Here is an 11,157-nt window from a genome sequence, read left to right on the forward strand (position 1 = left end):
TCTGCTTGTAACTGACTATTAATAGATTCAATATTGAAATCAGACAAAAAAAGAACAGTATCATCAGCATACATTAAAATATTTGAATACTTCAGTACTTCATCAGTGTGTGTGTTTTGGCTGTAGCTACAATGTGTAAACTGATCCTTGTGATGTTTTCCAGCAGGAGCTCCCTCAGCTGGTGCGATGGAGGAAGCGTACAATGAACTCTACCAGCAGTTTCTCCGTCTGAGGTCCCTTTGCCTGAAACAGGCGGCTCTGCTGCATCAACTCACAGCGGCTCTGCAGAAACAACAAGGTCTGCTCTTCGGCTTCAGCCCTCTCAAGCAGCGTGCCGGTAGTTAAACTTAACATTTCCGTCTTTGTGCAGGTGCAGCTGTTTTTAATGGAGAAGTGGGCGATCTGATCTCCATCCCTGCAGACATCCCTTCATCTCTGYATGAAAAGCCTCAGCCTCTGAGAGCTGGGCTCCTGCTCCCTGCAGAACCATGCAGAGTTGAGGGGTCCTCTTGTAAAGCGGGGGCTCTTTCTGCTCTCCTTGCTGAGGACATGTCAAAGCTCAGGGTGGACGGGCCTTGTTGTAGAAAGCAGGATGAGAAGACGGAGAAAATGGGTTCCTTCATGCTAACTTCAGACTCATCAGGATACCTTGCAGCTTCTTTTGGCAAATTCCGGTTTGAGCAGAATGGTCCTGGTGAGGACAGCTTTCACACAGCGGGGGTGAGTGTCTCTCCTGGACAAAGGTGTCTCTGTCTCTTTATTTAATTTTTTACGTCTCCTCTTTTCTGTGATCTTTTTCAGACGCCTGTGAGCAACTGTTCGTCTCAGGTTGGTGACCTCCTCCAGCAGGCGGGAGGAGCTCTGATGTCCGACGTGGCGCTGCAGTCTCACGTCTGCGAGTTCTGCCAGGCAGTTTTTCCTGGAGACTCGACGACAAAGGGAGAGTTCCTGCGACATCTCTGCACCCACGTCAYCTAGACCAGACTTAATGGTCTTTCTGTCCAGCTGAGTTAAGACTGGGGCAATAAAGAAATGTCCTAATGGGCATCAGATACTAACTGTTTTGTGCCTAAAGTGAATGTTGATTATCTTTTTGAATAAAAACAGACTTTATTTACCTAAACATTTAAGTCAAATACAACAAAATTATCTATGTGCATAATCAGAGTCTGCTAGAAATATTATTTTTATTAAGATGATTCATTCACTACAAATGACTCAATATGTGAGCATAAAGTCTCCATCTGCAGTTCTGAATTTATTTGTTGTTTCTGGACCATGCAAACATTTAGAGAAAACTTCATTTTCTTCTCTTGTTGGACATGTGGATCTTTTCATTTAATTTACAGCAACCATCTTAAACAGCTTAGTCCTAATCAACTGCTAAACATCACACATAACTTCAACACTAAAATAACTATTTGACTTTATGGACAAATATTAAAAAAACTAGAGACTTTGTATTTCCTGCAAAAATACAGTGTGAATGCTAAATGCTGAAAAAGCATTTGCTGAAAGCTGCTGAAGAAGCTGAACTCAAGCTGAAAACGTTTAATAGCAAAACCTTTAAGCCCATATTTTCTCCTTCGTTTCTCTTGTAGGCCCTGTACTGGGCCCATCAGGCTCAACAGGTTAATGTGAGTTAAATATGAACAGCTGGCCTTTGCTGATATAAATAGATGAAAATGCAGGAAAATARCTAAATGTGGCAAAAAGAAAGCCAAAAACTGCTGAAATTGGCGCAAAGAATTAAAAATACTGGAGAAAAAGAAAAAAAGTATCGTAAAGATTCAAAATCATTTTAAAAGATTTATAAGATGAAGACAGCTCAATGACAAAAAAAAAGGGGCAGAAAAAGCTAAATATCTTAAAAAACATAAATTACTGAAATTCAAAAAGTCTTTGCCGGAATTTCCTGAAGTATATCTGAACATTCTGAGTTATAAAATGTTCAAATAGCACAAAAACTTTGTGCCAAAAACCGTACTGAAAAAAATTGGATCATTTCAAACTGGAGTCTCTGCATTCTCAGCTAAAAGAACTAATGAGCATTAAAAGCTGGTGCTGTCTGTTTGGTCATTTTTAAATAGTAGCATATTGAAAAACACAAAAACTTCTGTGGTAACTCCTGCTGTAATAACTCTGTAAATATATTTCTCTTTTTTCCCTGTTCCAGACTTCCTTCTTGTCAGGTGCAGTACAGCCTGAAGTGGATTTGTGAGTTGGATAAAGATGAGGCTGGATGATGATGATGATGATGATGATTACACTCTGAGCTCCAGCAGATTTGGCTGCAGATGTGAAGAACAGCTCACTGAATGACATCTTTTCAGACTGAATGACAGGGTCCTATTATGATGGAGTTTGAGTTGTTAGTCACTTCAAACATTTCTTCAAACAGAAAAAAGCATCTATGAAATTCATTTAAATGTCTTCGACTTGGAATTCGCACATGCAGGCTTTTCAGAAACATTTCCTTTTATTTTTAAATGTCTCTAAAAATACAAGTGTGATGTTATATGTCCTAATGATTGTAATAAATTTAATTTAAATTGTAAGATTAAACTACATGAAAATAGACTGTTTAACTCTTACTTTCTCCGTCTTTAATGGTCTCTGCTGTTTGTCATCAGGTCAGCTGTCTGCTGTTGGACACTGTTACTGAAGGAATAACTAGGACTAAAAATAAAGTCACAGCTCTGTAATTAGCAGCGCTGATAGATGATAAGTGCTCTTCTTTGTGACTGCTGCTCTCTGAGTCACAGTGAAGAACACTAACATGAAGATAATCGCTCTTGTACAGCGGAGATGTAAAACTATTTGTTTTATCATAATCAGCATCCTCATCATCAGCATCACAGGACCAGCAGATCAGTGAACACGAGCACGGCTGAAGCTGGTGGCAGCGGGCCAAGCTTTGAAAATGTGTTAGAGAAACAGAAAATCACAGCATCATGTTTGAAAAGAAAACAAACTTACAAAAGTTTAATTAGTTTGACTTCAAATACTTGTGACTTTGTTTAACRTCTGTGCTTTTAAGTTATTCATGTTTTTGTTCTCATTTGTGTTCCTCCTGAGATCCTATCTAGTGAGTTTTGCTTTCTTTTTTTTTTTTGCTTTGTTTTTATTCACTGTCAGCTTTTTGTAAAGTAATTATTTCTTTTTTTTTTTCCTTTGCGATCTGAGTTTTGGTTATGTGTTTTTGGGTTTAAACTACCTCTAAACACGATAGAACCAGTGACGGCTCCTCACATACTGGGCAACATAAAACACACACAAAAAAATTAACAGAGCTATTTTATAGTGTGTAGCTTTTGTCACAAAAACACAATTTGTTCCTATTTCTTTGTTGAATCTATAAAAAACACCAAATGTAACACAGTTTGATCAACAAGAATAATATTTTTCAAGCTGAGTGTGCGAGTTCTTATCTGAACATTATGATGATCAGCTGAAGGTTGATGCATCTCTCAKGTCAAATCTTTGTACATTTTTTATTATTATTTCATGAATTCATACTTTCAGATATATTGTTTAATGTCTGACATTTCCTAATTTGTTCCCCAATTGCTTTTATTGTTACTWTGAGCACAATTTGCTGTTATGGTAAATTATGTTTGGTGTTGATCAAGACCACTAAAAGGATTACAGGAAAGTGTTGTTCCTTAAAAAAAGATTAGTGGAGGTTTAAAACTTCTGCACAGCACAGCAACTCATGAGTGTGTAGATGTTTCATTCTGAACAAATYTTGCCTTCTTTAGAGATTTGTGAAACTGAAAGCCTTTTACAAAACTACTATTTGCAATTAAAAGCTGAATTTTTCTGGATGATCCAATGTTTGCTTTGATCTTTTTCCTTCTCAAGTGTCTGTGTGGATGAGTGCTGATGACATCACCGGTGCCGGTGAGTCACAGCGGCCTTTGAAGCGTCAGCACAACCAACAAGATGACAGCAGGAGTGTTGCTGGGCGTGTGACGCAGCTCCTGCTGCCTCTTCCACACATCAGCACTGCCAAGAGAATAAAATCACCCTGTGAGGAACACAACGCGTCACGAGTTGAAATCTGCAAAGTAACGTTTATTAGGATATAACAAAATAAATAATCTGTTTTGCAACTTAATGAACCGAGGAGGTTACTAATGCTGAAGAGACAGGCAGGTGTGAGTGATGCATGGCAAACTACCTCATTGACGTACTTTGTCATTAATGTACAAAATTTCAGTCAATGAACAATAAGCTGACTGAATACACTGGAACATTTCATTAGGGGAACATGACAGTTTGTTTAAAATTGAAAAAGCTGCTATATAAAAACTAAAATGCTCTTTCTGTTAACTTCTGCACGAGTCTCTAATTTACCATAATCTGTCTCCAAAAACAGAACAGTTTAAAAACACACCAACATCAGTTTTTAAAGGAAATCCAGATATTTATCACCTCCTTTAAAAAGAAAACTAGTTAAATTCTCAAATTAGGAATTTTGTAACATGGTTTAAAATCTATCTTCTCTACAGTATCACCTTCAATGCACAACATTTAGGTTTAAATTGAAACTAACGTTCTTTGTATAGGAGGCCCCTTAAGCAAGACGCTGTCCTTCAAAGCATCTGTGCATTTATTTTAAGCAAATCATCTCTAAAAAAGGAGTCAATTTTTACTAAATAGGAACAAAACATCTCAAATTTTAAACCTGGATTTGTAACTTAAAAAAAAGACATCAAAACAGCCAGTTGTGCAGCAGAAAGTTAGAATAAAGAGGATGATGAAGACTCTTGTATCTGTTAAACATGCTTTCTTGGTTTAAAAAAAGGGTTTGTTTTTAGTTCCAACATAAATAACATTGATATGTGAGTTAGTTTGACTTTATCCCCTTTACCCCTCGGTTTCATGAAGTGAGGAGCTTCAGAACGTAATATTGACACATGCTTTAAAGAGACAGCCCCACTAAAAGAAACAAGTTAGAGAGTTGTTCAGCGTAGACGAACTTGTGAGCCAGTTTCCACAGTAGCAGTGCCCCCTGCTGCTGCTGCGTGATGCCTGTTTCATCTGCAGCAGGTGAAACGTCCTACAAACAGCAATGCCCTAAGAGCTTCCCAGACAGATTCAATGTTAATATCCATGCATTCAAAAGCTGAAGCTGAAACAGTGTTTCTTCTAGCTACTAAATATATAAAACTGATTGTTTGGAACTTTGTTCACAATTGATAAGGTTTAGGAATCAATTTCTACAATCTGTTGCTGGTACGGTCTCAATTTTACTCTTTTGATTTTGTTGATGATGGGAGTCCTTTCTCCATCAATCAGAAGTTCACACACTTCCTGACAAGCACAGAGGGTCTCACTTCCCCCGATTATTGGAGTTGAGGATCTGATCTTTGGTGATACAAGGACTGCTGCTCCTGCATGTTGTGATCAAGCTCAGCCGCTCCCCTTTACTGTCCTGATCTGTGGAGAGATGGAGGTTTCACGATGAGAGTTCGTATCATTTAGAAGTCCCATGAAAAAATATTCATTAGAAAAGCAGTGGAAAGTACAGAGCTTGAGCCCTGCTGACCAGATATAAAATATGTGACATGATGTAATACGGTGCAATACAATATAGTATAGTATAGTATAGTATAGTATAGTATAGTATAGTATAGTATAGTATAGTATATGACATGCCATGATACGATACAATGCAGTATGTTTTGATGTGTTATGGTTTGATACAAAATTATACAATTTATATGAGATTTGATATCAWACAATATATGATACACTACAATACAGTTTGGTACAATTTTATATGATGTACGATATACAATATATGATATACAATATKTCATACAATGCGATATATGATGTACAATACAATAGAATATATAATAAAAATATATATAATATGATAAATTACGATTAAGTAAGATATAATGTGATATATGATACAGTATGATACGATACAATATGTGACATGATACGAAGTATGATACAATACAAAATTATATGATCTGATGTGAGTGATTTAGTTTGGGGAAATTTGTTTTAAATTAACTACTGTCCTAATTAATTTTAAAGAAAACCAAACAAAACAATCCTACTTAACAGCATAATCAACCAGTATCAACCAGTCACAATTTAATTTTAAAATATTATTTATAAACACAAAAGAAAACAAGACAATAGTGCACAACTCCACTGGAGCTGAGATTTTACCAGCAACTTAAATAATTCAGTCAGTTAAATTTTTAAYGATGTGGAAACCAATGGATTTGTAATGTCTGCAACAACACACTAAATGTTTACTGTGTCTGAYTCACTGCAAAACTGAATACTGCATCAGAGATGGAGGCAGAAAAAATCCTAACAAAGTCGAGGATAATACGTTTTAAAGTCACAATAATCTACATGCAGCCAGTGTTTAAGGAGCTTAGAATGATAGTTTGGGGGAGTTTAACAGGAAACTCTCCCACATGARGTGAAGTCATCAGGGTTTATGCGACCAACCAACCCAAGCTGCTGAAAGACAAAATGTCCCCAGCACTGCAGAGTTGAAGGACCTTTTTGGCTGCTCAAACAGTGATAAACTTAAAAAAATCATGTGGGCATGACAGAAACCACACCGCACAAACGTTGGTATTAATCATGTTTGTATGGTAACAGATGCACTGATGTGCATCATCAGACTGTAAAACCCTCAGAAAGGCACAACTTCTTACGTCATTTTTTTATGTTTGAGACCTACACAGGGTTTCTTTTGTGTATGAAACAAAAAGAAGTGAGAAATTCATTAATCCGACCTTTTGTTTTAGACTTTGTGTCCTTTTTAACCTTTAACCTCTATAATGTAGGAACAAAATCTTGTGAAAATAAGATAAACTAAAACAGGATGTTGTGAAAGTTGGAGAAAGTTGAGATTAATGAGTGAGAGGAAACTTGTGTGAAGATATAAGTGAAGTAAGAGAGATCGACACCAGAGATAAAACATATGTCTCTCTCTCTCTCTCTCTCTCTCTCTTTTGTTTAGTGTTTTTTGTTATGTGTCCGTAGTCCTTTTGGTAGAGGGAGAGGATGTATGAAAAACACTGTGCCATTTCCCTGCCCACGGGTTTTATTTTCGTACACTGTCGCTTGGTGAGTCAATGCAACGCCCCTCCAATTACCTCCCACTCCTTCGCCCCCACGCCCCATCCATCCCGCCCTTCAGCCCACRCGCCTAACACATTCTGACGTCAGTCGCTGCAAAGGAGGGAGGGGGGGGGCGGGGTCCGACTCTGCCGCCCACAGAGTACTTCCTATCCCCCCCCTCTCTCCCTCCCTTTCCGCCTCCTCACATCTTTGCTGGCTTCTTTCTCCTTTTCTTTCTCTCTTCAGCCCAGAACAACTAACTTGCCCAGATCACTTACTTTTTTCTCTCTTTATCCTTGAGCTGTGATGCATCACAGAAGTAACAGGGTATTAAAGAAGTACTTTAGCAGCGCACCCCTCCCCACCACACACACCTTCTCTCCCCACCTTCTGTTTCCCCTTCTGACTGATATCTTTTCTAATTTACAGTCTACTGAAGTTCAGCTGCGAATGGTGGGAGGCGTCACCTCAGAGAGCTTCTGACTCACTGGGGTTTAAACTTTAGAGCCATAAAATATTCATGTTTTATTGGAGGGTAGGGAGTCTCAGTCGGTCATTGTCAGTTCAACCCCAGCATCTTCTTAAATGCTTTTGAACAGTTTTCGCATCAAACTTTACGAACTGGAGACGTGCCTCACAAATTAGTCTATAGGCTATAAACCTTACAGTGTGCAGCATTTGTTAAAACACTTGTCCCTGTAAATGTAAACAATAAAATAAAATAAATAAAATGGCTGGACAGTTTTGGAATCACATTTATTTTCTTTTTTTCCCCCCAACTCCTGCTTTGGATAGCATTTGAAAGACATCCATTTGGATAAATAACCTCAAAATCTTTTAGTGATTCATGCTAATTTACTATTAATTCTTTATTACATGGTTATTCTGGCTGAAATGCTTTAATATTTTTGCAGGAAGTGCCCATGGCTGTACAGTAAGTGTTACAGCTATCTGCTACTGCCACTATATGCACTTGCAAATAACTCTGGGGTCTGTGTAAATACACGTGTATCGCAAAATAGTTGTCAGCTTGTCAATTAAACCCTATTTTGCCAAACTGGGGTCATTGAAAGAGCTATCTACAACAGGTAAGATATTCTTTATTCATAACATTTCTGCTTCAAAAGGTATGAACTGTCCCTTTAGGCATAGTTCCCAATGAGAATTTTCCTGACGAGCATAAAAACATCACACCGTAGAGGTAAATCGGTCTTTAAAAGGTCACCTGTAGCGTGAGCTCTGTCTGAGCCTAGCGTGAGCTTCCCTGCCCGATCATGTGACACCATCCGAGCCAATCGCAGCCCCTCATCCATCAGAGTTTGCTGTATGAGATGTCGACTCCAGCTGGCAGGGTTGGAGGTGTCGGTGTGAGGACGGGGGGACGGAGACTGGTTGCACTGTGAGCTTGAGTCTAAAATGGAAGCAGAGCTCAATTCAAACTGCGTTCTTGTAAAAAAAAAATATAATAAAAACGTCTAGTTAAGGAAACGGTGGTCTGAAGCTCTGTGAAGAGAAGCTTTTCTGAAATAATGCAGATTTGAAGCGTTACCATGTGATGCACAGTCCGGGCTTTCTGCAGACAAGCTGTCGTCATCTGCCCTCTGAGTCGCACTCTCGGACACCTCGACTCTGTGAAGCGATGAAACCCCCTCAGACCCGATCACCTAAAACACAACAGGGGGTCGCTGAGAAACCTCTTTCAGTGACGAAGTCAAAAGATCAGACGATCAAATGCTTCCCTCTTCAGTAAATACTTACCTCATGCCTTGGTCTCTTCTGAGGCAGAATGCTGCTTTCATCAGAATTTGACCTGCAGAATAAAACAAACTAAAWTATCACATGCAAAGTTACCTAAAATTGTGTTTCTTGTAGATACTCAAATGGATGATGAAGTTAGGGGAAAAACAACAAGACAAGGGYATATTTAAGTAAACAAATAAGTTTAGATGGACAGTTTGACCTTTTAAATAAACATTCTTTTCACATATTTTTTAAAAAATGGTCTAGGACGTAGAATTATAATGACTTGAATAACTTTGACAGAACTTTAAACACATTTCTAATTATAGGAGTAGCAAAGGGTTTACTGCTTATTGCTGCAATTTGATTTGTTATTTAGAAAAGCTGAAGTTTACTTAAGTCTGTTGGAGTCTATTTTAATTTAAAATGATATGTAATGTATTTAACTGTTTTCGAAGCTCACTTTAACCCCATGGGTGGAGGTGACTCTCATCAGTGAATTATGGTAAATAAACCCCTGCATTAATTACCTTTACATAAGTATTATTATGTGACGGTTTAAATGTGCATCAGAAAAGCTCCAAATGAGCTGGAGTCTGCTTCTGCAGGCTCCTAATGTTAAAAAAGTATTTTTATTTCCCAGAAGGCTAAGCTTTAAGACGGCAGGTTTGAGTTGGGGGAGGTCGTGGCCCGCTCCTCAACCTTCCTCCCTCCAGCTGGCTCCCTCACCTGGCGTGCTTCAGTGTGGAGGTGTAGGCACATTTTCTGGCCACCTGTCGAGCCAGAGAGAACAGCTCCACCCGTCTGAGCAGCAGAGCGTTGTCGCGCATGCAGAACTGAGCTGCAGCTTCATTGATGATCAGCTAGGGAGGGAAAAAAAAAAAACACTGAATGAAGACTAAACAGGTTTTTATAACGATACAGGATGGATGTAAAGTGTGAGCTCAGGTGTGGGTTTCGTAAGTTTTTACCTCGTGGTGAGTGAGCTGCTTCCCTTCCCTCCTCTTGGAGTCGAAGCGCCCGTAAATGAGGCTGTACTTGCGGATCTCCTCCTCCTTGTTTGGGTCCTGGGACGCCATTCGGAAGATGTGCCCCACGGTTTTTGCCATCTTCTTATTCATCCTCAACAGCGTCTTGACCTCCGCGGCGTCCGACCTGGGCAGGGTCCTGAAGAGCTGCTCCACGCTCTCCGCCACCGCCCGCGCCGTCTCCCCGTCCAGCTGTCCCCCGGGCCAGGCCGACAGGGCCGCCGGGGCGAAGGACACAGACGGGACGGGCGACGTGGAGGGACCAGGAGGACACGCTGGCAGCAGAGGAGGGCTGGACGGCTCCTCCTCTGTTCCAGACGCAGAGGCCAAAGCGTTGTTGTTGTTGTTACTGCTGCCGTCAGGCTCCGGGCTGAGCCAGTGAGGGTCCATGGGGGACAGTTTTTCTCTGTAGTGTGCGTCTGGTGGTTGTGGAGAGGCCTGGGAGCTTCTGGGACTCCCGCTGTACATGGGCGTAAGACATGCCCGGTCCTCTCTCTCAACGGGAGACCCCGGTTGCCCGTTGCTCACAGACTTCCTGGGCCCGCCGGCGACCCCTTCGCTGGCCCCCGTCCCTTCGACTTTGAAGAGCGGGATCCCCCCGAGGGGCACGTTGGCGACGGGCTGGCTGAAGAGGGCAGGGTTGGCCGCCCAGTCTCTGAGAGCCTTCTGCAGCCTACGCACGTGCAGTGGCTTGGTGGCCATGCCAACTAGTGCCATGATCTCCAGGAACTCGTCCTCTGCAGCCTCGCACAGCTGCTGCACGTCGTCTCCGCCCTGCTGGATGAAGGTTTCGTAGTAGGCCAGCAGGTTGGCTCTCTGCAGCACCCGGTAGAGCTGCAGCTCCCCGAGCGTGCGTGGCAGGGACATGGCACACAGCACGACACTGGAAAGTTCAGGCAGGAGAAAGGAAACACATCAATCTGCTGGACATGTTGAACACCCAGAAAACCACTAAATCAAAACGTTTTTCTTTCAGCAGAAATCTCACTGTACTATTTTATTGCAAAACTTAAAGCTCATTAATAATGTTGGACCTTACCTTCAGGTTTAGATGTGTTGAAAAGGAAACTTTGCCAAAGGTCTCTCTCTCTCTCTCTCTCTCTCTCTCTCTCTCTCTCTCCACAGTCAAACTGGCACAGAGATATATTTTCCTTTCAAACAGGAGCAGAAACACTTGGATCTGTCTGAGCCAGATGTTAAAGGCTGACTCTCCTGCTCAGCCACTACGAACCGATTCGTTTCTCCTTCTTCTTGCCTGAGAGTCTCCTCGGCGCAGATTGCC

General features: G+C 40.8%; 2 protein-coding genes across 8 annotated transcripts in view; one reads left to right on the forward strand and one right to left on the reverse strand.

Annotated features, from left to right (window-relative positions):
* zgc:113184 (uncharacterized) overlaps positions 1-3,830 on the forward strand; it is an 8,057-nt gene extending 4,227 nt beyond the window's left edge. For 3 of the 7 annotated variants that reach the window (XM_014002025.1, XM_014002024.1, XM_014002027.1), the window contains exons 2-5: positions 167-298; positions 371-720; positions 802-1,009; positions 2,177-3,830. In XM_014002025.1, coding sequence (XP_013857479.1) covers positions 187-298; positions 371-720; positions 802-978 — 639 coding nt within the window. In that variant the 5' untranslated portion in view covers positions 167-186 and the 3' untranslated portion in view covers positions 979-1,009; positions 2,177-3,830. Of the gene's footprint in view, positions 1-163; positions 299-370; positions 721-801; positions 1,064-2,176 lie in introns of those variants that run through there. The other 4 variants (XM_014002023.1, XM_014002026.1, XM_014002028.1 and 1 more) reach the window with 2 other exon arrangements.
* A 226-nt stretch (positions 3,831-4,056) lies between these two features.
* nab2 (NGFI-A binding protein 2 (EGR1 binding protein 2)) lies at positions 4,057-11,151 on the reverse strand. The gene is made up of 7 exons (XM_014002030.1): positions 10,915-11,151; positions 9,819-10,758; positions 9,577-9,710; positions 8,866-8,917; positions 8,657-8,771; positions 8,333-8,518; positions 4,057-5,445 (listed from the first exon to the last, which is right to left on the reverse strand). Exons 2-7 carry the CDS (start codon positions 10,740-10,742, stop codon positions 5,339-5,341), a joined length of 1,518 nt encoding a protein of 505 aa, XP_013857484.1. The 5' UTR covers positions 10,743-10,758; positions 10,915-11,151; the 3' UTR covers positions 4,057-5,338.
* Positions 11,152-11,157: the final 6 nt, after the last annotated feature.

This window comes from Austrofundulus limnaeus, unplaced genomic scaffold (genome assembly GCF_001266775.1).
Source record: "Austrofundulus limnaeus strain Quisiro unplaced genomic scaffold, Austrofundulus_limnaeus-1.0 Scaffold11, whole genome shotgun sequence".
NCBI classification, from domain to species: Eukaryota; Metazoa; Chordata; class Actinopteri; order Cyprinodontiformes; family Rivulidae; genus Austrofundulus; species Austrofundulus limnaeus.